The sequence below is a fragment of the Canis lupus genome, chromosome 36 (assembly GCF_048164855.1).
Source record: "Canis lupus baileyi chromosome 36, mCanLup2.hap1, whole genome shotgun sequence".
NCBI lineage: Eukaryota > Metazoa > Chordata > Mammalia > Carnivora > Canidae > Canis > Canis lupus.
Window position 1 is genome coordinate 17,194,484 of NC_132873.1, and position 23,528 is coordinate 17,218,011.

Here is a 23,528-nt window from a genome sequence, read left to right on the forward strand (position 1 = left end):
AATAAAAAGCCTATTCTAGATGACAGAGACATAAGAGACATAGCAATCAAATCTATGGTCCTGGATTAAATGTGTGATTTGGATTAAACCCTAATTGAAAATAATATTTAGAAAACAATTACAGAGATTTTATTATGGTTTAGGTATTATATGACATTGAACACTTAATTTTATGAGGCACGATCATGTTACATTTACAATACAGAGAAGGATTTCAACTTTTGTGAGGTCCATGTGAAAGTTTTTAAGGATCGTTTATTATGGCAGGAACTTCAGTGGTCACCACTGTTGGGCAACAGGGCTCAAGGTGGTTTCACAATCTCACATGGAACCAAAGATCAGGATAGGAGAAATTTTGTATATTTTTTTGTATATTTGTATTTGTATATTTGTATATTTTTGTAAAGCAGGGGGTGCTGGCAGGAAGAAGAGAGACAGTGCAGGTTCCTTGATCATTCCATAGATGCCAAGGAAGGCCGAACAAAGCCCAAGGTGTTCTGCCCAATATGAATGGGCATCACGGAATATCCCCTATTGCTCTTACTTTTTGCAGGACAAATAGGAGAGCACCCTTGTCAATGGCAGGAATAAACAAGAAGCCTGGCACCAGGCCGTGCTGACGGTTGATCTGACTGTTGATACCAGCTGTTCACTGAGAGGCTCTGTAAAAAGCCTAGCTGTCTTGAACCTAGAGATCCTGGGGCCCATCCTGTGCCTGCTGCTGGTGGTAAAGAGCCACTGGTCCCACTGAAGATGAGTTCAAGAGCAGCCCCCTCCTGAGTTGAAAGTGAGGGCTCTGGTTCTAGCCCGCTTGCTTTCCAGGACACCCAGGGTGTGTCTCCAGCGTCATTTCAGCTGATTCTGCTTGCTGTATCGCGGTGCTTAAAATCTACTTCAAAATTCTCTAGCATGAAATAAAAATTTACATAAAATTTAACAGAAATGAGTAAAGAACGGAAACAAATGTATAGATTTGAAACAAAGAAAAAAGGGGAAGAACCTATATGTCCAGTGGTAATCAAAAGTAAGACCAAACCAGGGCGCTTAGGTGGCTCAGTTGGTTAAGCGTCAGCCTTCAGTTCAGGTCATGATCTCAGGGTCCTAGGATTGAACCTCACATCAGGTTCCCTGCTCCAGGGAACCAATCCAAGTCTGCTTCTCCCTGTGCCTCTGCTCCTCCCCCCCACCCCATCCACTGGTGTTCTCTCTCTCTCTCAAATAAATAAATAAAATCTTAAAAAAAAGAAGACCAAACAGATCACTAACTGCAATAATTTTAAACAGATTGGACTTATCTATTTAAATACATAATCAGATTGGATTTTAAAATATACTCTAAAAAAATATACTCTATATGCTCCTTATGCCCCTATCTATACACTGAGAGGTTGAAAATAAAGGGATAGTAAAATACAATGAGAAAACACAATCAAAACAAACTGGTAGTTGCAAATATATCAGACAAAATAAAATATAATGATGAAAAAATACTAGTATGGAGTAAAAAAAAAAAAAAAAAAAAAACTTCCAACAAAAGAAAAAACCTCATGAACAACCATGAACTACAAATAGCTAACAAAGTCATAGAATACATAAGACAAAATCTCACAAAGTTAAAAGCCAAATTTGACAAGTCTATAATCATAGTCAGGAATTTCAGTATATTTCTATCAAAAACTACTATATAGGGCCAATTTTTAAAAAGCAGGTTTAGAGAGTATTTGAACAATAAAATTAATAATCATGAGATAATAAACAAGTAGGAGATATGCATTTATGTTAATTATTCATTAAATAAAAAAATAAACCATATATTAGGTCACAAAATATCAACATAAATTTCATGAAATCAATATCATATAAATCTCTATGACAATTGTGATCAAAGTAGCAATAGGTCTAAAGTGATATATTCATAAACTTTAAAATGTACTGAGCAGAAACCAAGAGTCAGATACTCAACTGACTGAGCCACCCATGTGCCTTAAATAGTAATACAGGGCAGCCCGGGTGGCTCAGCAGTTTAGTGCTGTCTTCAGGCCCAGGGCCTGATCCTGGAGACCCAGGATGGAGTCCCACGTCAGGCTCCCTGCATGGAGCCTGCTTCTCCCTCTGCCTGTGTCTCTGCCTCTCTCTCTGTCTCTGTCCCTCATGAATAAATAAATAAAATCTTAAAAAAAAAAAAAACTAGTAATATAGACAAAAAAAAAAAACAGAAAATTTAAAAATTAACAATTTAGAGATGGAAGAAAACATGACTACACAAATAGAGATTTTAAAATTCTAAGACTATACAAATTTGGAGCCTTAAGACAATATAGATACATTTTTGGAATTTTTGTTTTTATTGGCAACACACCAGAATTTACATACACAGAACAAAAAAATCTGAATAAACCATTTCCTCCTATGTCCCATTCTACACCCCCCCACACACACACATAGTCCCAGACTGAACACCATTTACAAGAAAACACAATCTCAACACTAAAAACAAATCACTTCAGAGAATGGGTGAAAATACAATAAAAGATTTCCTATTCATTCTGTGAAGCTTACAGAAGGAAACATACACCAAACATACCTGAAATATAGAACTATCTCAGTTACATAGCTGATAAAACCCTAAATAAAACCAGTTAGCCAATTGAATTCACCAATATATAAAACATAGCCCATCGTGGCCAAGGAGACTTTGGGTTAAGGGTCTGACTCTTAGTTTTGGCTCAGGTCATGATCTCAGGGTCCTGGGATCCACCTGGGCCCCTAGTTGTGTTCCCTGCTCAGCGAGGAGTCTGCTTGGTTTTCCTCTCTCTGCCCCTCCCCACATTCACACACTGATCCCCTCTCTCTCTCAAATAAATAAATACATCTTAAAAAAAAAAAAAAGGTTGGACAGTAGAAAATGTGTTAATGGAATACATCACTTTCAGGGATTAAAGGTAAAAAATATGTAAATAAATATAGAAACATTCAATAAACATTCATAAATTATTTTAAATGACACTAAGATATCAAAATATAAAATAAAAATAATCATGTCACTTAAAAAATTGATAGGTGAATTAAAGGCTTAAATATGAAAGAGAAACTTAAAAATTCTCAGAGAAAGTAAGAGGAAGAAATATTGTTGTGACTCAGGATAGGAAATTATTTCTTTAAATATACACACGACACACTAAAACTAACGGAACCTATCTATAATAAAATTTATTAATTACTATAGATAAACAAGACAAGGCATACACTGGGAAAAATAATTCCAATCCCTGTAACTAAAGGAAAAAATAGGCCCAGCATTCAGAATAAGACTAAGAAAACACAATAGAAGAAAATGGATGCAAAGAAGTCTTTGATGACCCCAGAGGAGAGTGTTAGTTTTTTATTACGATCATTCATCGTATTTCCCTACCAATTAGGAGCCAGTTTTGTTCAGGTGTACAACTGCCCCACCCTTCAAGCATTGCTTGGGATTCAGAGTAAGCTAACCCCAAGCCAGTTCCAACTCTTTCAGTGTCTTCTTGGCCATCTGAGAGATACGAAAAGCTGAGAATAAAAGTTACACTCCATGAAATCAGATGATTTAAAACTAAAGAAAAGCTTTAAATGTGGGGGGTGGGGGAGAAGGAGAGAAACATGTTTCCTTATTACAAGTTCTTACATTGGGAATGAAGATCACTGATGATTTCTAAATGTGTTATATCAATTCGTGTTCCTAGCATTATTATAGGAGAACTCAGTTTTAATCCTATCACTTTTCACATTTTACAGATGAAGAAACTGTTCCTGGGAAGTTAAGGAACTTCTTCTCCAAGGCCACTGAGACTACAAATGGGGGGGGTCCCCCAATTTCTAACCAGCACATACTTGCCGGTATAGTTGAACTTGAACACTTGAACACAGTGTATTCTGAACTCAGGTAGAAACAGCCAAGTGATCTGTGGTTTGGAGTTTTCTGCTTCACTGATTCTTCCCTCTTGCTTTCCATAAGTGTCAGAATATTATCTTAACGGCTTTACCAGAAACAAATTTCTCTTCATGCTTGATGTTAACCATGCAACCAAATGTCAGGGCTGCTGGAGAAAGAAATGCTAAAAGGACAGGGTGTTCTGTTCAACACAATCAGATTAAGATTAGTGCCTCAGCCAAACAGAGAGCAACATGCACAGAATCTTTGGTGGAAACTTGATCTGTCCCTACATTAGGTGAATGTCAGTTATATTTGAGATGCGTTAACTTTTCCAGACCCAAGGGAGTCTGTCTCCTAAATTATTGCTTCTGTGGCCTGAGACAAAACTTCTTTTTTTAGGCAGATGGTTAGGTGGTGGTTTTCTCCTTGTCTACTTATTCAATCAGGCTGATGATACTAAATATGATTTATTAAAAGGGAAAATGAATAAAAATACATGCTTGTGTCTTGCATAATGTATCATGTCAGGGTGCCTTATGGTCCTGTTAAATGGTTCTATTTTTTAAAAAGTCCTTAGTGTATCACCACTCTTTCCACTTCAATAGAAGGTCAGTGGCTCCTCCTTCTCTTCCCCTTCCACCTCCTTCCTCCTTGTTTAATTTTTTTTTATTTTTGCCACTACACAATTTCATGCAAAAAGTTAATTAGTTTTTCACAACTCCAGTGTGTTTATTAATTTGTCAAATACATGGTGATCTTTTCATTCCACCTGCCACATCTTTAAATAAATTCATGGAGATTATGCTTCTTTGCGTCTCTCCCTCCCACCTCCGCACCAATGTTGAGATAGCTGACCACATCTCCTGGTGCTCAAGCTTGCTCTCCACAGGCCAGATCGGGTCTCTCTTTATAACCTGCATTTCACACCATTTTCCCATCAGAGATCACTCATCATAAAGAGGACTCATTCACCATGCAGATTCCCTGGACCCCACTCTCAAAGATTCTGATTCAATAGATTGGGTGTTACTCCAGAACCGTCATTTTTACAAACTCCTAAGGTGTTTCTGAGGCGAGTGGACTTTTGATTACTCTTTGAGAAGCAGTGCATTCAGAATTCTACTCTGCCCTGTAAGGTCTCTGTCCAAGCTTGACTTACATAAATCTGTTGGCATAAATTTGCTCACTGAATTCTCCATGCCTACCTAAAGCTCATCCTTTCTTACAGCCCACATCAAGCCACTTTTCTCCTTAAAGTCTCCTTGACCATTCTAGCAAAGAGCTCTTCTTACACTCATGCCATTACTGCTAGTTCGTACTTGGCCTTGACTCTGGGGATACCCCTACAGGAATGTCTGCCCCATTCTCCCCATGCTGGAAACTGCTCCTCCCCCAAAAGAAGACTGCTCCCTCCATTGCCTCATGCTTGGCTTACGTAGCCAATCAGATTTCTTTCCTGCAGCCTAGAAAAATAATTCCTGCCTCTCTGCAGATGGGAAACTGGACTTGTTAGCAGCCATGTTTCCCTTGCATTGAAGAAGCCAGTTTACAGATAACATCATGAAACCTATGAAAGAATGCAGCAGAGGCAATCACTTGAATCTCTGATTTCAGTTTTCCCTGAAGCTCAGGGGCATCTTTCACTTCCTAAGATGTGGATGTTCAACAACATGCTAACAGATTATACTGAACCTTCTCAGAAAAAGAAAAAGAAAAACAAAGACAAAAACCACACAAAACAAAATACTTCCTTACTTTTTGGGTGAACCATATTAATTTTTATTTTATTTTGTTTTTTTTGACTGAGCCATTTTAAATTGTACTTTTATCACTTGAAATTGAGAGTTCTTAAATTGTTAATAGCATAAAAAATTTAAATCCGTGTTCTCCTCAGAGCTATTACAAGTTCCCTAAAGCTGACAATTCCATTGTCAACCAAAAGCAAAACCATTTCTATTTGACTTTTCTCCACTGAAACAGGTTAAGGTTAATAATGACTTCAAAGTTTGAACTCCTATTTCTTTGATTTCCAAGGATCTCCACTCGTATCTGTGTCTACAAACAGATTTGAAGTTCTGGATGCTGGTGAGTAGAACTCATCTGCCTCAACACAAAAGTGAAACCTGGGAATTATTCGACCCCTTATCCAAGATCTATGGATTGTATTTCCTAAATGTCTCTGCCACTTATTAGCTTTATGACTAAGCAATGTGACCTTTACTTAATCTCCATGTCCCTCATTCCTTATCAACTAAATGGGGATATAAAATGGTACCTACATCAGGGGCATGCTTTCTCAATTAAGCATTCAAATCTTGATTTTGGCTCAGGTCATGATCTCAGGGTTGTCAGGTTGGGCCCCCCATTGGGCAACATGCTCAGTGGAGAGTCTACTTGAGATTTTCTCACCCTCAGCCCCTCCCCTTGCTCCATGAGCTTGCTCTCTAAAATAAATAAATAAATCTTTAAAAAATATTGCTTACATTATAGGACTATTATTAAGATTACATAGAATAATATATCTGAAGCACTTAGAATGGTGTTTAGAACTGGCACAAAGTGAGCATGGTCGTGGATGTTTTGTAATTATCACTGAAGCACTCACTGAGTTTATATGCATAAAAGGATCATGAAAAAATTGAGATCTTTGCCCTCTCTGCCAAGAGTCATACATACCACAATGAACTCCTAAGTATTTTTTTTTAAGATTTTATTTATTTATTCATGAGAGGCAGAGAGAGAGAGAGAGAGAGAGAGAGAGAGAGAGAGGCAGAGACATGTCAGAGGGAGAAGCAGGCTCCATGCAGGTAGCCCAATGTGGGACTCAAGCCTGGAACTCTGGGATCATGCCATGAGCCAAAGGCAGATGCTCAACCTCTGAGCCACCCAGGCAACCCTCCTAAGTATTTTCTTATCCCTATGCTGGTCTTTGCAAATTTGAATTTCCAACTCCTCTACTCAAAACTCTTTAGTGGTCTTATGTAACAATATGAAGGCCAAGCACCTAGATGTGACATAGATGGTTCTTCGGGATTTGGCCCCTCCTCTCTCAACACTCCCTCAGCAGGACCGAAGTATTTGTAATTCCTTAGGAAAATTCTCCTATGTCTTGTATCTATCTCTGTCTTTATTTTTGTTAACTCTGGCTAAAATGCATTTCCCATGATTGAGCCTGGTTGCTTCCCATTCATCCTTTAAGACTCTACATTTCCATAAAACTTCTACTGCTGAAGAATTATTTTCAAATTCCTGTTACTTTTCTGTAGATTTTTTTCCCTGTATGTAGGAAAATCATTGCATCTGCTATACTGTATCACACTATCACAGTTTCCATTTATGTCTGTACTTCTCAGTGGATGAGGGAGAAAAACATTGATGAGTGCTCCATGGGAGGCAGGGGGCCCACAGTTTATTTAACTTTTTTTTTTTTTTTTTTGAGAGACTGGTAGGGGTAGAGGGAGAGGGAGAGGGAGAGAGAGAATCTTAAGCAGGTTCCATGCTCAGGATGCCTGGGTGGCTCAGAGGTTGAGGGCCTGCTTTTAGCCCAGAGCGTGATCCTGGAGTCCTGGGATTGGGTCCCGTGTTCCGGCTTTCTGCATGGAGCCTGCCTCTCCCTCTGCCTGTGTCTCTGCCTCTCTGTGTCTCTCATGAATAAATAAATAAAATCTTAAAAAAAAAAAAAAAAAAAAGGCAGGTTCCATGCTCAGCACAGAGTCTGATGCGAGGCTTGAGCTCACAAACCTGAGATCCTGACCTGAGTGGAAATCAAGAGTGGGATGCTTAATCGACTGAGCCACCCAGGCGCCACGTGTTTTTATTCAGCTTTAATCCCCAGCACAAACCAAGTTACTTGGCACAGTCTTTGTTAAATGAAGAAAGATATCACGAATGATTTTGCAGAATCAATCCAGGATTATAGATGAAAGAGGTAAGAAAACTCATAGCCAAAAATGGGAAAACATTAGGAAAGCTTTACAAAGCCTTAATTTTCTGTAATAGTCTCCAGGTATAATATCAGTTGAGAATCATGTGAGGTCCTAAAACTATACCAAGTTTTTCTCCAAATCAGGCCAGAAGAATTTTATACTGAAATTATTGCCTAGATTTATGGCTTTAAAAAATTTAATTTTACATCTTATCTTTGACTCACCAATTTGAAAATTCATCCGAACTTTAAGACCAAAAATCAGTTTGGCAATTCCTAACATAAACTGATTTAGGTTACATGATGTGATAAATCAATTTAACTATATGTGGTAGATGCAAAACAAAACATTCCATTCAGGAGTTTCCATCACGTGGGGTGCAGCCATATGAGGAATGACTATCATATGGTTTCAGAATTTCTGTGTAAGCACTAAAGGTAACTAAAGAAAAAAAAAAAAAACAGAGGGAGCATTGGGGAGAATATTTATTCTGTTATTTTATGAGAAATACTTTATGGATATTCAATAAATGTATATCTAGTCCAAGAACAAAGTTTTTCTGATATTCATATGCTTAAATAGAACACACTTGCACAAAGCCTCTACTTTCTATTTCAGCTATCCATCAAAAGAGGTTTAGAAATCTGGAAAAACTCTGATTTTGACATTAAGTGGTTATTTTGTTAAGTTCTATGATTACTCTCCCAAATATACAGATAATTAAATTAAATTTCATATTTTCAAATTGTTAAGAAAGCCCAGAGCAGAGGCTTAACTTGGGACAACTATAATCTTTTCCAAATAAACCCCCTCCCCCATCATTGCCATCACATTTACAATGAAACAAGCTAGAGAATGACTTGGACACATTGAGTTTGAACTATATTAAAAACACAGAAATAACTTGATACTCTGAGGTCTATGTCTGCTCTGTTTTCCTTTGTGATAAAGATACAAGATACAGATAAATTTCAGGCTGAATGAAATCCATTTGTTCACCACTTAACAGTGAATTCAGGACACACAAAAATATACTACATATACTTTAAGAAAATACTTTATTCTTTACTTAAGTATTACCCTTAAAATCTTTTCTCCATAAAAACATTAATCTGTTAGAAACTTTTGTACACTTTTTCTTTCATTTGCTTATACACTTTCCTCCATTCATTCACTTCCACATGCTAAGTGTCAGGCTGCATAGATAAAAAGCACATTCTCTGCTCTCAGCACACTTCCACTCTAGAGGAAGGAGGGAAGCACACAAATAAAGATAATGTGCTCTCACAACACTGTCCCTGATGGAACTGTGGGCCAATCTCACGGAGGGGAAGAGGGCAGGAAGGACTGCAGAGGGAATAGTTGGCTCAAGAGCAGAATATGCCTGGGGCACCTGGGTGGCTCAGTAGTTGAGCATCTGGTCGTGATCCTGGGGTCCCGGGACCAAGTCCCACATTGGGCTCCCCGCAGGGAGCCTACTTCTCCCTCTGCCTTTGTCTCTGCCTCTCTGAGTGTGTCTCTCATGAATAAATAAATTAAAAATCTTAAAAAACAAACAAACAAACAAACAAACAAAGCAAGACATTCCTGAGTAGGGGTCGGTGCATGCTGGGAGAGGTGCCAGTGCTGTGCTGGCTCCACGTCCTGTGTCTGGCCTCTGATATTTTGGTCCTATATTAAATATCACCTCCTCCAATAGATATTTTCATTGTGATCTCAACAAATGCCAAATAATGCATTACTTTAAAAAAATATGGCTGAAATGGTAGCCTACTTTTGCCAGAGAGTAGGGTTTGGGGCAAGGATTTAAAAAGAAAGTGGTGGTTTAGGCTGGTCTCAGTAAATGGGAAGGTTCCTGTGACACAGACAAGTAAGCAAAGTGAATCAAGATAGAAGGGCAGGAAGAGCAAACTAGGGAAACACCAAAGGGCAGGGGCTGACAGAAAACTGCAGGAGATGGATGACAGGTTGAACCATTTGAAATAGCCCTGTTTCTTAATTGCTCTTTTCCTATTTTAAGTTTTCAATTAAAAAAGTGACTAGAAGGAAGACAACTAGTTCACAACAACCAATGAAATCTAGAGGAAACACTGCTTTAAGGAGTGGACTTTGTTTGTTTTGGTTTGGTTTTCAAATGCAAAGAACTTGGAAGGATCTCTATAAGCAAAAGACACTAACCATGCATTAAATGCTAAACTTTGGAATTAATATTTTTTTCCTAGCTGTGTGCTAAGTGTCTTCCTTAAAGCTGAAGCTGATCAAAATCAAGTCTATAAGGGATGCCATGGTGCCTCAGCGATTAAACTTCTGCCTTGGGCTCAGGGCATGATCTTGGAATCCTGGGATCGAGTCCCACATCAGGCTCCACGCAGGGAGCCTCATTCTCCCTCTGCCTACGTCTCTGCCTCTCTCTCTGTGTCTCTCATGAATAAATAAATAATTTTTTTTAAATCAAGTCTTTAAAAAAGATTCCTCTTAGAATTATTTCTATAATGTAACTTATCCTACTGCCCTTCCAACATATATATTTAACAAACATATAGTGCTTGCCATACATTGTGAGGGTTTTTACAAATAACTCCTCATTTATTTCTTAATAAAATGAGGTAAATACTGTTATCACCATTTTAAAGATGAGTAAGATGAGACCAAAAGAAGGGAAATATTTTACACAAATCAACCAGCTAATCAGTGGCAAAACTAGATTTGAACCAGGTGGCCAAGCTTCATACACATTATCAATAACACAAGTTATAAATAATAATAATGCAAGTTACTAACCACTGTAGCCTATTGTCTCTCAGGTTCTACAACTCCTATCCACCACTCTTGTACCTTATGAGATAATATTACTTTGAATTCAAAGGATGAGTCTCCAGGCTGAATTTCATGGAAAGTTATTTATGATTATTGCTTCCTCTACTCCCTCTATGTCTTCTAGAGACCATCCAGGCAGAAGGGTTTGTTATCCATTCCTGGGATGGTACCCAGCTACCAAGAAAAGTACCTTTCTCTTCTAGAACTCACAAACAATATTACAGGGATTAATAATAATAATATCTGATGCACAATCTCATGTGGTCAAGCTCCAATCACAAAAGTTCCTGTGGTTTCCCAGCCACAGCCATGGTTTTCAACTCAGACAGATGCCTTTCTTGTTTCCAGACTCTGCATGGGTTTCCCATACATGATCCTAGTCAAACTGTCATCATAATTGAATTTCTTAATACTGGATTCACAACCATGACATTAGTTCAGAAGCTAAAAATAAAAGCTGTGGCTAGCTCTAGTTTTTGTGTGCATGCATATTAATTTAAATCATTTCCCTTTAATTATATTTAACACACATTAGAAATTCGGTAATTATAAGAGACCTTTAATTATCAACATTCATTATTATCACTATTATTAACATACATTAAGCACCCACAGTCTGCTAAATGCTATACTCAAGATAAAAAGCATTAACCTTGCAATTCCACTGTGAGCAAGATAGAAGACAATCTTCTTCTTCCAGACAGAGGACAAAATTATACTTGCCTAACTTGACAAAGAGCCAATGGATGAGTCAGGGAGAAAACCTAGCTGTCTTAACCACTAGACAATTGGATAAACAAAGCATGGCTATAAAACTCTGCCACTTTAAGCACATCTGAATCTGTTCTTCCATAAATGTTTTTGGCGCTCACATCGGATTTTTTGTGATGGCAAAACTTTCTGCCTCATAGGACTATCTAAATTGTATAAACAGCCAAGTCTTTTGAGATCAACTTCACAATATATACCTTGGCATCAATTAGAATGATACCATTTTTGGTGGACACATAAAGTGTGACTATAAAATAATGAAATGATTTTTTTTTTCCTTTGGGAAGAGGCTTATAAACTGGCTTTGAGAGAAGTTTCAAATAAAGATTGCCCAAAGCATTTGAGGAATGGCAGCATCAATGGGACGAAGGTATAGACTCTAGGGTGCAACCTGCAAAGCTAACATTTGAGCGATAGAATGAAAATAGTCTATTGCGGATTAAGACACATTTGAAAAAAAAATGAAAAAAAAATGAAAAAAAAAAAAGACACATTTGAGGTAAAATGCTAGCACTGCTACTTAGTAATATGATCTGGTGTAAATGAGTTAACTTGTTTGAGCCTTAGCATCCTCACCTAGACAACAGAGTGAATAAAGCTGAATTTGCATATTTTAATGGAATAAAATAATATATCTGAGTATATATAATAAAGTGTCTACATCTAACACGAACTTGGAACTGAGCAAAGAAAGTCCCTGACTCCATGACATCCTGGGTACTATTATGTGGCCATCTGTTGGCAGACCTAGCATGCAGATTAATGCTATTAAAACAGCAATTAAATTGCTTCATGGTTTAAGTAGGCTATTGTGAGATTGGAAAATGTATTGCATTCTTCATATAAACCTTTTATAAGTAACCCCTGTTCTTTAGGCACAGTGCTGGTCTGCGTTCATAGAGGAAATGTGATCCATCCACGAGGGGCTCAGAGTCTAGTAAAGATATATAAAATGAGGAAAATTATAACATAAGATAGAATTACAATAAAGATTTGCTTGTGTGCATTGGTAAGTAAGGGTTTACATCAAAGACACCAGCAACAGGAGCAACAATGGAGACAAACCAACTTCACAAAAATGAAAAACTTTTGTACACCAAAGGACACTTTTAACAGAGTGAGAAGGCGACCTGCAGAATGAGCAAAAAAAAACCCATCTGCAAATCATCTATATAAAAAGGATTCATATCCACAATACATAGAGAATGCCTAAAACTCAACAACAAATTCCATTTTAAAAAGCAATTGAATTATGTTTCTCCAAGGAAGATAACAGGTACTTTCTGAAAGTTCACATTACACCATTTTCCTTTTACAAAAGATCTACTTTACAAAGATCTACTAATCTTTTGTAAAAGATCTAAGTACCTGTTTTCACCAACTAAAAGAAACCCAAAGAGGATTTTTGCTTTGATGGAAAAAAAAGCAAAAATAGCATTAAGTGTGTGTTTTGTAGCCAGTCTGCACCCCAAGGAGCTAGAGTGGCACCACCAAGCCCTTTCCCTGAGAACTACACTCAGCATCAAGCTGTCATATCTTTCAACTGTGTCTGTGAGTATCTGTGCTTTATCATGATTTATGTTGTGCAATGGTTCACAAGATGTGTCCTAAGGTATTAGAAAAGCTTAGGAGATGTTACTTTTTGGGTATGGGAATGCTTAAAACTTTTCCCATATAAATTAATCGTCATTGCTTTCATGCTTCATGCCATGTTGGCTTACAAAACGTTTTCACTGGGACATTCTACTTTTGATAGTGGGGGAGACCTGGATATGAATGGCTAATAGGCACCTGAAAAGATGCTCAACATCGCTAGCCATTAGGTAAATCCAAATCAAAACTAGGACATGCCACTTCACACCTATAAGGATGGATACTATCTAAACAATAGAAAATAACAAATGTTAGGATGTGGAGAGACTGGGGACCCTTGTGAAACTTATTGGTGAGGATGCGAAACGGTAGAGCTACTGTGGAAAACAGTATGGTGGTTCCTCAAAAAACTCAAAATAACTATATGATCCAGCAATTCCACTTCTGGGTGTACAACCAAAATAATTGAAAACAGGGTCTAAAAGATATTTGTACACCCACATCCACAGAAGCATTACTCACAATAGCTAAAAAAAGGAAGGTAGCAAAAGCATTTATCAACAAATGAATGGATAAGCAAAATGCGATACACACACACACACACACACACACACACATACTAGTTCTTAAAAAGGAAGAAAATTATGGCACATGCAACAACATGGATGAACCTTGGGAACATGATGCTAAGTGAAATAAGCCAGACACCAAAGGACAAATATTGTCTGATTCCACTTAACATGAAATACCTGGAATGGTCAAATTTATAGAAATAGAACATAGAACAGTGGGCTTGGGGAGAAAGAAGTGGGCAGTCACTATTTACAGAGTACAGAATTTCAGCTGGGGATGATGAAAATGTTCTGGAGATGGATCATGGCTGGCAGCTGCACAACAACACGGATGTACTTAATACCACTGAATTGTATACTGAAAAATGATTAAAATGTAAATTTTACGTTACGTACATTCCACCACACTAAAAAAAGATAACTTTATTCTCCTTTCTCCATTGAATGATAGGTACAGAGTTTTAGTTTTATAAGATGAAAAGAGTCCTGGAGACGGATGGCAGATGGTTGCTCAAAATTGTGAACATACCTAGTACCACTTAACTGTACACCTAAAACACGGTTAAGATGGAAAATATGATGTGTATTTTACCACAATAAAAAAAAAGTCCTATCAAGGCCAAGAAATTCAAAATAGAACCTGGAGGCATGGGAAATGGTCAGGTGTTTCAATGCAGGAGAACGGCCTGCCAAATTTTGTAGTTTCAGATACTTATAGGTACATAATCATTTTATTCATAAAACAATAAGGAACCATCTTATACTAGTAAAAACCTCACTGGACAAATGAAACGACCCTTAATTCAACAATGCCTATATATGCTGAGACTATTCCAATGACATTTTGACTTGATGAATGTGTGAACTTTTGATGGGTGTTCTAGATATGTGCTATCACACTATAGCAATATCAAATGCTTCAGATGCTTACTTATGTTTGGCTCTTCATAGAACATAGCTGACTGCCAAATATACTTTATTTAAAATTTAAGAAGGCATGGATGGTCGACATAGCAGTGAAATTAAAAGCACAGAAAAAGGAGACAACACAATTTCTTTAGAAGCCAATCCATCAACCATCAATTCTGACTTCTGATGCTTAAGAATCTGCCTTTTCCTTTTAAAGGGGAATAATCCTTTATGATTTTTGCAACAAATGCCATTTATCCATATATATATATATATATATATATATATATTTTTTTTTTTTTTTTTTTTTTTTTTGCTTAAAAGGAGGGAGCTTTGTAGGAAAAGAGGCCTGGAAAGTCAGTTGGAAAACATCAGGGCAATGTCAGTCTGAAAATCATCAGCCAGTCGCAAGTTAAAAAAGATTTGCTAAAAGTAGCAGTGTTTTTACTGGTTCAAGTCTGTCAGAAGGCTTTGGATTCTCTAGTGCCTCACACCAGTAACTTCAAAACTAACTCATTCCAGATGTCCCTATGATCATCTAATCAGACATCAAAAGCTGTATGGTGACAAGCTCACATGCTGCTTACGAGGACGCTGTATGTTTCCACAAGCGTAAAACACACACAGTAGCTACTTTTAAAATGTGATTCATCTAAATCAGAATTCTGTTTTAAAGTACAGAGGTATTAGGAAAGGGGCCACCCTCCTGAGAAAGAGAGAAGTCTTTTAAATGTCTGTACAGTGTCATTCTATGACTAAAGTTTGAAAGGAAAAACCAAAATGAAACTTGTACTTCAGAAGAGTTTATGTTGTGAGAAAAAAAGAAATCACCCATCAGAAGAGATTTCTAAGAATCACACCATGCTCAAGGGAAAAAAAAAATTTCCTCTTAATAACAATCGTCTTGAATCTTCCCAAGATAAACTTCTATTAACCCTTTCCTTCTATGCCATCAATTTTCAGTAAGTATCCACAACATGGAAGTTCCACCAGAACATAAGAAGATATTGTCCATACCCTTCAGTTTTCACTTGAAAGCAACATGATCTACTTGTACTTGAACCTTCAGATTTAAGTTGTGCTCTCTTCTACACAATTTAAGTGCGCATATGTGTGGGTATATGTTTTTATGCGCTGCCTTTTTGTGTGCATTTGGCCTTTTAAATACACACACACACATATCTTAATATTATTACCCTGAGCAATAAAAATAAACTTTGGTATTTTGGATAGAAATACAATCTCATTTCATGGACAATTATAAATATTGAGGTATTAAAAGGAATTTTAAAGTTGAATTCATATCCATCAAGTTAATTTAAATCTGGAACCCTGAAGTTGCTAGTCTGGATGTTTCGGTCCCTAAGAACAACAGAAGTTCCTATAGGATTTCTATTTATTATTTCCTTTTAGTTACATGAAATTTGAGGAAATCATGCACAATTTAAATAATTTACTCAGGGTCACTGAGTTATTGCTGCAATCAGAACACAAGATCCTGACCTTTAGAATAAAGCTACTTTAAACATCATCTTTAACAAATTTTAAACAACACTGTCAAATTACATTTGCCCACACTGCTAACACAAGATGTTCATTTGTGTTTTTGCTAAGGAACACCTTGTAAACGTTCCCATACTCTTGAATTAATTCACATATCAGGATTTTTTTTTTTCTTTTCTTCCAAATCACTTGAAACCAGAAGAACCTCTTATAGAAGATGGAATAGGAGGAACATTTCGAAGGGGAAATCTGCAGATGTGGTAGGCGTACGAGAGTTATGTTGTCCAGACGTTTCCAGTCTAATCAAGGATTTTCTAAATTCTTTGAACACAGTTATTAGAAAATTACAAGGCTATAACTGCCAAGATCATGAACTTTTTTGATTCCAGAATTCACAGTTTTGTTGACAAAGACGTTCGAGCTCAGATAATTGACTCCCTTGCAATGCATATTAATTTCTATTCTCTGTTCATATATCAAGGGCATGAACAAAGTTAGGCTTTATAATGTTCATCTCCAAAATTGTCAAAGCTTGTTCTCTTAATTTCTCTTATTCTCAGACCCAATTTCTATGTGAATTCACTTGCTAGGACTCTAAAGAGATGAAGTATTTCTCACAATTGAAATTGCTGACCTGAGCCGTCAACCCACATTTTAATTCCAAGTGGAGAATTTGTATTTAAACATCTCTCTCTCCTTGTCAACACAGGTAACACATTGTCCTAAAGCAGAAAATTCTAAACTAAAGCTATTTAGGGAGCAAAACAGTATGTTGAACAGGTAATTTCACAATTTTCACATTCTAATTCAAACATTCATTCATACCTCTAATACACATACATGCAAGCATGCACATCTCTACAAGATGTGTTAAGAATCATTGAATTCATTCTGTCCATCTCAGAAGTAAGAATTTTAATCATCTGGCCATATATTTATGTGTCAGGTGTTGGGGGCTTGAATACAAAAATGAATATATTGACTCATGCCTCTGAGGAGCTCAGTCTTGTAGCAAACATGTAAATAAGTAGTTATATTTGGGTGAGATAAGGGCTAACAGAGATTCTGCACATGAGAATTCCCTCAAGGGGTATGAGAGGCTGAGCAAAGTGCAGACCAAAGACAAAGGACACTAATTCTGATCCTCAAAATGTATTATCTGATCATTTGATACCTGCTTGAGGATTGCTAGGGTTGTTTAATTGCTTTAGATCTGCTCAGGTTGGAAGTTTCTGGAGGACAGTCATCATAACTTATGCTTTCCAGATGGCACATGGCCAGATGGTCTTGGGCATCTAAAGGATTAGTTACTGTTGACATGAAAGCAAAACTCATTCAATTTCCCTTCTTTAAAAAAAAAAAAGATTTCTATTTGTATAATTACTTATTTGTTTATTTATTTGAGAGAGAGCATAAGCTTGTAAGCAGGGGGAGCGGCAGAGGGAGAGAGAATCTCCAGCAGACTCCACTGCGTGTGGAGCCAGATGCAGGGCTGATCTCACAACCCTGAGATCACAACCTGAGCCGAAATCAAGAAGTGGAAGATGAACTGACTGAGCCACCCAGGTGCCCCCATTCAATTTTCATTATGTGCAGATCAATTTAAACTGCAAAAGATGACATGTCATGGTTATTTTTTTAATTTCTGAAACTAACCTCTGAATAGTGATCCTTCTTTTAGCCTTTCAGAACCGTACTCGACCCAAGAAGAATGATCAAGGAGCATACACCTAAATAGGAGTCACATTTCTCACGTTCCTTTATTAGTCATGGTACGTACATTCAGAGAATCCAAATTTGTTTCACCAACTTATGTAAGATTTGGTGAAAAATTCTGTTGCAGAATAAATTAGGCTTCTGGATTTTCCCCACTTGGAACTCAAGTCTTATAGACATAACTGCTTCAGAAATTAAGCTGCCTAAACTTGCCAAACTAAGTAAACATTTGGCCCCATGAAATATTGGATGGCAGGTTTATCTCTTGAAAACAAAGCCATATGAAAACCATCGTTGCAATGTGTCTCCAAGCTTTGGTCTTATCAGCACACAGCGTGAACAGCTGGAGTTACAAACACCAGGACTATTATTAAATCACTGTGTCAGGAAGGGGGAAAAAAAAAGAAAAACCTTTTGTAGGCTTCAGTATCTCTAAATAACCAATTATATATTACATGCTATTTCTCCCTCCCTTTTGCTCATTGGCATCCATCTCTCCCCTTTGGAAGACAATGAATAGAGTCTTCCTTTCAATCTACATCAGTGTCTACAACAATTACTCTTTGCAATATTTCCACAGCTACTTAATTGTATACCTAACAGATAGAAAAATATGATTTGGTTATTCAAAATGTTAAGTTTCTATTGTTGGGTTCTGACAGTCAGTGATCCACAACCAAAAGTCCTGTGACATCTCTCAGTGACAATTTGATGATTTTAATACTAAAAGCCAAGCTATTAATATTTCTCTGTAATATTTAAATGATTTCTTTCATAGATGTGAAAATGTTTAAACTGGGATCAACACTGATGATGATTTCAATATATGTGACGCATAGAGGAAAATCTCTCAAATCAATGCTCCAAGATGTTGTCTGCACAACACAGAGAATGTTCCTGTTCGTTGGAAATACTTCCTCCCACTTGAAGCTACTTGCTACTATCTTTGCTGATAAAATAGGAAAAACTACAAAGAATCATCTCATCTCCCTGAACGCCCAGGACCACTGGAAACACTTCTCCCCAGGGTGTCTTCCCTTTACCTCCAATCTTTCTCTTGCTGCTAATCAGGTTGCTACTCACTAAAGTGCTGCAATTCAAAAACCTCTATTCATCCTTACATCTTGAATTTATATCCTATGTGTTGGGGGCAAGGTGATAATAAGAGGAAATAGCCTTAATTATTTAATATTTGAGGGAGGGTGGTGTCAATCCCATTGTACCTCTTAATCCCTATCATTCATCAAATTCTGAGAACTGATGTGTTTCCCATATTGTTTCATCCTAAACCTGCATATAAGTAGTTCTTGATATTTTTTTTCCTTTTAGAATTTGATGAGTGATGAAGTCTCAAAAAAAAAAAAAAAAGTAATAGTCTTCTTCACAAAAAATTGCATGCACATGCAACAGTCCACAGCATAAAACTTCAGAGTTAACAGACCCTCTGAAACTCATCCATGGACTCTCAATTTAATAACCTCAATATTGCCATGTTATTTTTAAAAAATAAAATGTATACATTATGGATACGGACTTTTAAGAGACAGACCAATATTTTCTTAATTTATTTTGGTGACGCAAGACAAGTAACAGTTTTAGAACAAACGAAGTCATTTACTATCCAAGAACAACCACAGCATTATAATTTTCAGGAATCCACTTTTTAATTTACTCGCCCTGCAGGATCATTTTGCTTTAGGGGTTAAATGTGAAACTATAAACAGTCATTAAAACACAAAACAACCATAGTAGTTAACCGGATATTAAGAAAAAAATCACATCTGTTTTAGAGTTCTCTTCTACCCACAAATTCAGGAACATCAATTTCAAGAACCTGGTTTTATGGCATGCCCTTAAGCCAAGAACACCAGGTTACAATCAAGGCAAGTGAGGTAAGACATCCCATAAGCAGACTCCCACTATTACATTTTGCCCCCAGGATTCTCTTTCTTTAATTCAAAAGCAGTCAGTAGAATTGGATTTTCTATTGCCTTGAAAGATAAATAGTCATTATGCTTTGTACATTAATAATTATGCTATTCTGATTAACTGATGGGTTTATGAAAAGAAGAAGAAAGAAAATAAGTTCCCATGCTGTCTAGCTGTTGCTACTCTAAGTAACAAATAGTGAGATTTGGTGGCTTTTCAATATACAGAATTTGAGGCTTGTAGAGAATTTGATTTGTCTAATTTAAAAGCTTTTTAAAACTTCACCTTGTCTGAGGGTGTATGTCTTAAATAACCAATTTGTAATAATGTAACCAGACAGAAAACAAGTGCAACTTTTCTAACTTTTCACAAACATGTATCTCTTGGCATCAAAGAAAATTCTTCCTGCTATAATCAGTCTAATGAAGTACAAGTAAAAATAACAGTCATCAACTACGGTTTAAAGGCAATATTTCAACATAATCAAATGTGTCAAATAATCATCCTTACAGCTTTTTAAGCTGTGGGTTGTAAGTTTCATTTCTTGGGAATGACTGAACATAACCCACTTGGGGCTCTGCCCTCTGTGAATTACGTACATGTGAACACTCAGTTTAAGAGATGGAAATTTTGATTGTTTTTCTTCCTTTGGATATTGAAATGCAATGCAATTGAACAGAGTGTTTCAAACAATTATTCTTCATGTCAGTTGCACCATGGCTGTATTATCACACATTCCTATATTCATCATCACTTATTAAATCACAGGCATCAAGTATGGTGCCGCTGAAGTTGTAGAGGATGCACCAAGTAGAACTATCAGATCTTAGAGATAGGAATGAATCTGCGGAATCCAATCCTGTTCTCCCTGGGCTAAGGCGCTGGCCACACCAACCCCTCTCTGCAGTGTGCTCCGATGAGAGAGTTGCGGTTGGGTTCCCTTGGTTTCCCTGCAAGCCCGGTCCTCTTATCACAGAGCAAACCATGAAAGTGACTATGAGGCTCTACGTAGGGTGCCACATAATTTATCATCCATACATGGATACCTCTGAGAGTTAGTGTGGACACTCTTAATAATTATGCCAAAACAAGAGGCACAGACTATGACTGCCCCAGGCAAACCTAATAAGACTGGTACCCCAGAGATGATGTGCAACTCAAAGAGCTCCTCCCAAGAGTCTCAAACCATTTCATTAATGTTATATCCAATTTTACTTCTATCGAGAGCTGTTCTGTCCAATAGAAATAGAATGTGAGCCACAGATAAGTTTTCTAGCAGCCATCCTTTAAAAAGGAACAGGTAAAAATAATTTTGATAAGATGCTTTATTCAACCTAATATACCATAGTATTAATTCAATGTGTAGTCAATATAAGAATTATTCATGAGATCTTTCATATTAGTCTTTTTTTAATATCTCAATCTTTAAAGTCCATGATGTACATCACAGTCAAATTACATTTCCAGTGCTCAATAACCACACAGGCTGAGTGGCTAGAATATTGGACAATACATGTCTAAATAGTCCATGAGTTAGGATACACAGGAATAAATGAATAAAATCATAATACACACATGCATGCATACACATATTTTTCTTTTAGGTAAAATAGACTCAATTAAATGTCTTCCTTTACTAACTTTGCCTGCTCTTCATGGTATAGCAGTTAAACTATCTGTCTCTTACCTGAGGTGAATCAGACTTTGGAGCAGATAAACATTTACCTGGTGGATCTTTTGGGGAACAGAGAAGAGCCAAATGAGAAAAAGTGGATAAACTGCTGAGAAATTCTAGAACTTTTCCCAGACTAATATGTGTCTGCATTCCTAAGTCCACTAAGCACCCTCCATGTACCTGGCACTAGAGATAGAAAGATAAATAGGGCACAATGTCTACACCTTGGACTGATAAGGCTTAAAGTTTGCTTGGACATTATTTTACAATTGAAGAAAGAGAAGACTAGGATGTGCCAATATTCTATGGCAAGCCAAGGACCAGACTCTATTCTTTGGGTCTCAGATCTGCATTTCATCAGCCACAGAGAACACTGAGTAGAGGAAGAAATGTGTTTCCCTTTTTACTGTTGATACACACAGACTCAGTCACTGCTTGCTAACTTGCATACACTTAGGTAAAAGGATCTGGGGTGCCAGCTTTTCTTCTTGAATTAGGATTTGCATCTTTGCTAGTAATAATATGCTTGCTCCCTCATCAAATATCTCAACCTAGAAGTCAGTGGTATCATAATTTAGCAAGAATATGGGATTTAACAGAAACACAGTAGTCCTTTTCCTGTAGGGAAAACAGTATCGAGTATTTTCAATTGGTCTAAACATAGAACCTAAGTGATAAAAACATTGAACTAAATACTGGTGATTTTCTGCATGTAACTGATGGTAACAAAATCAGATACATTCTGATTTGGGGTATATTGACATTGTAAAAGTAAGCAATAAACTAAATTTTCTCATTTATATAGCTTCTCTTCCTCCAATCCAATATACTTGGGCTTAACATGGTCTCAATCAGTGTGTTAAACACACACACCCTACCACATACTGGTTCTGTTTAAACTCACCATTAAAGTAGAACACAGACACCTGATTTTTATTAACGTAATGTTCCATTAAATATGTTTCCTTAAAAGGATGGTGGAGAAACATTACATCTCAAATACTTTGATGTTTACCAAGAAAATATGCCAAAATATTGCCACAAACTTATTAGTGAATACTCAATGGTTTGGTATAGTGACTCCTAATTCGTAGACATTGGCTCTGGTTCTTGATAAGAACATTTTACACCAAACTGGGAAAATCCAGTTAGCTCATTCAGCATCTTTATATAGCTCTAAAACATTGTTTTATTTTTCTTAAGGCACTACAGAGAGTGAAACTTAAAATGGGGAAGAGTCTTCTCCTAGGAATCATTTTAATATGGCTATGCTACTGAAGATCACCTATTGCACCTATTTCAAAGGATCGACCACAGTTGTAACTCTTCCAAGTGACTCAGGATGTATCAGAAAGATCCAACAGTACCATATGAAAGGAGGACATCGTCTCTTCAGGATTCATTCTCCATTTAACCGATCAGTTATAAGTGTGTCTTGTTATAAGCACTTCTGGTACATAATTTTATTTCTCTTTAATTTGAGTGTTGAGTTCTAGAAACCCAGTGCTGGCACCACATAATATGAAAATGGTATCTTGAAACTATATGACCATTCATCGTGGTATGACTTCAAAAAGCACGGCATTAACACATTGAAAACATATAAAATTATATCCTTGGGCAATTCAAAGCAGGAGGATGGAAGGAATTCAACAGTGTAGTGTGCTGGTTAAGAGCACAGACTTTGGAGCCAAACCACCTGGGGTTAGATTCTTGACCGTGTCACTTACTAGCTGTGACCTTAGACAAATTACTAAACCTTCCTGTGCCTCAATTTCATTATCAGTACCATGGAGGCAAAAATTTGTGCTTACCTTGATGTGGAAGTTTAAATGACTTAGTGTAAAGCACTTAAAAGAATCCTTGGCACATAATCAGTGCTATGTAATTAATAGCTACCACGAGAACTTGTATTCCAGTAATAGCTCATAGTAGCTATCACTAACTAATACTATTATATATCCTATCAAATGCTCTCTAATGATCAACTTACTTAAGACTGCAAAGTCCCAGTTAGTCTTTGGGTAAGGTACTTTGATCTTTCATTAGAAATGCAAACTGCAGGATACCTACTAGAATAACAGGTTTCAGACTCTGGCCACTGGGGTGTGAAGCACTTGGCTGGGCATCAGCAGGTGGGCCTGGCGCTGGGTCACTGCTTCTCCTCACCAGCAGTGGAGTGCCTGTAGGACAAAATAAGAGGTGAG

At 37.0% G+C, this 23,528-nt stretch overlaps 1 protein-coding gene across 5 annotated transcripts in view; it reads right to left on the reverse strand.

The window, feature by feature from the left end:
* PARD3B (par-3 family cell polarity regulator beta) overlaps positions 1-23,528 on the reverse strand; it is a 987,000-nt gene that overhangs the window by 507,350 nt on the left and 456,122 nt on the right. For all 5 annotated transcript variants that reach the window (XM_072813099.1, XM_072813097.1, XM_072813100.1 and 2 more), the window contains exon 4: positions 23,395-23,504. In XM_072813099.1, coding sequence (XP_072669200.1) covers positions 23,395-23,504 — 110 coding nt within the window. The remainder of the gene's footprint in view (positions 1-23,394; positions 23,505-23,528) is intronic.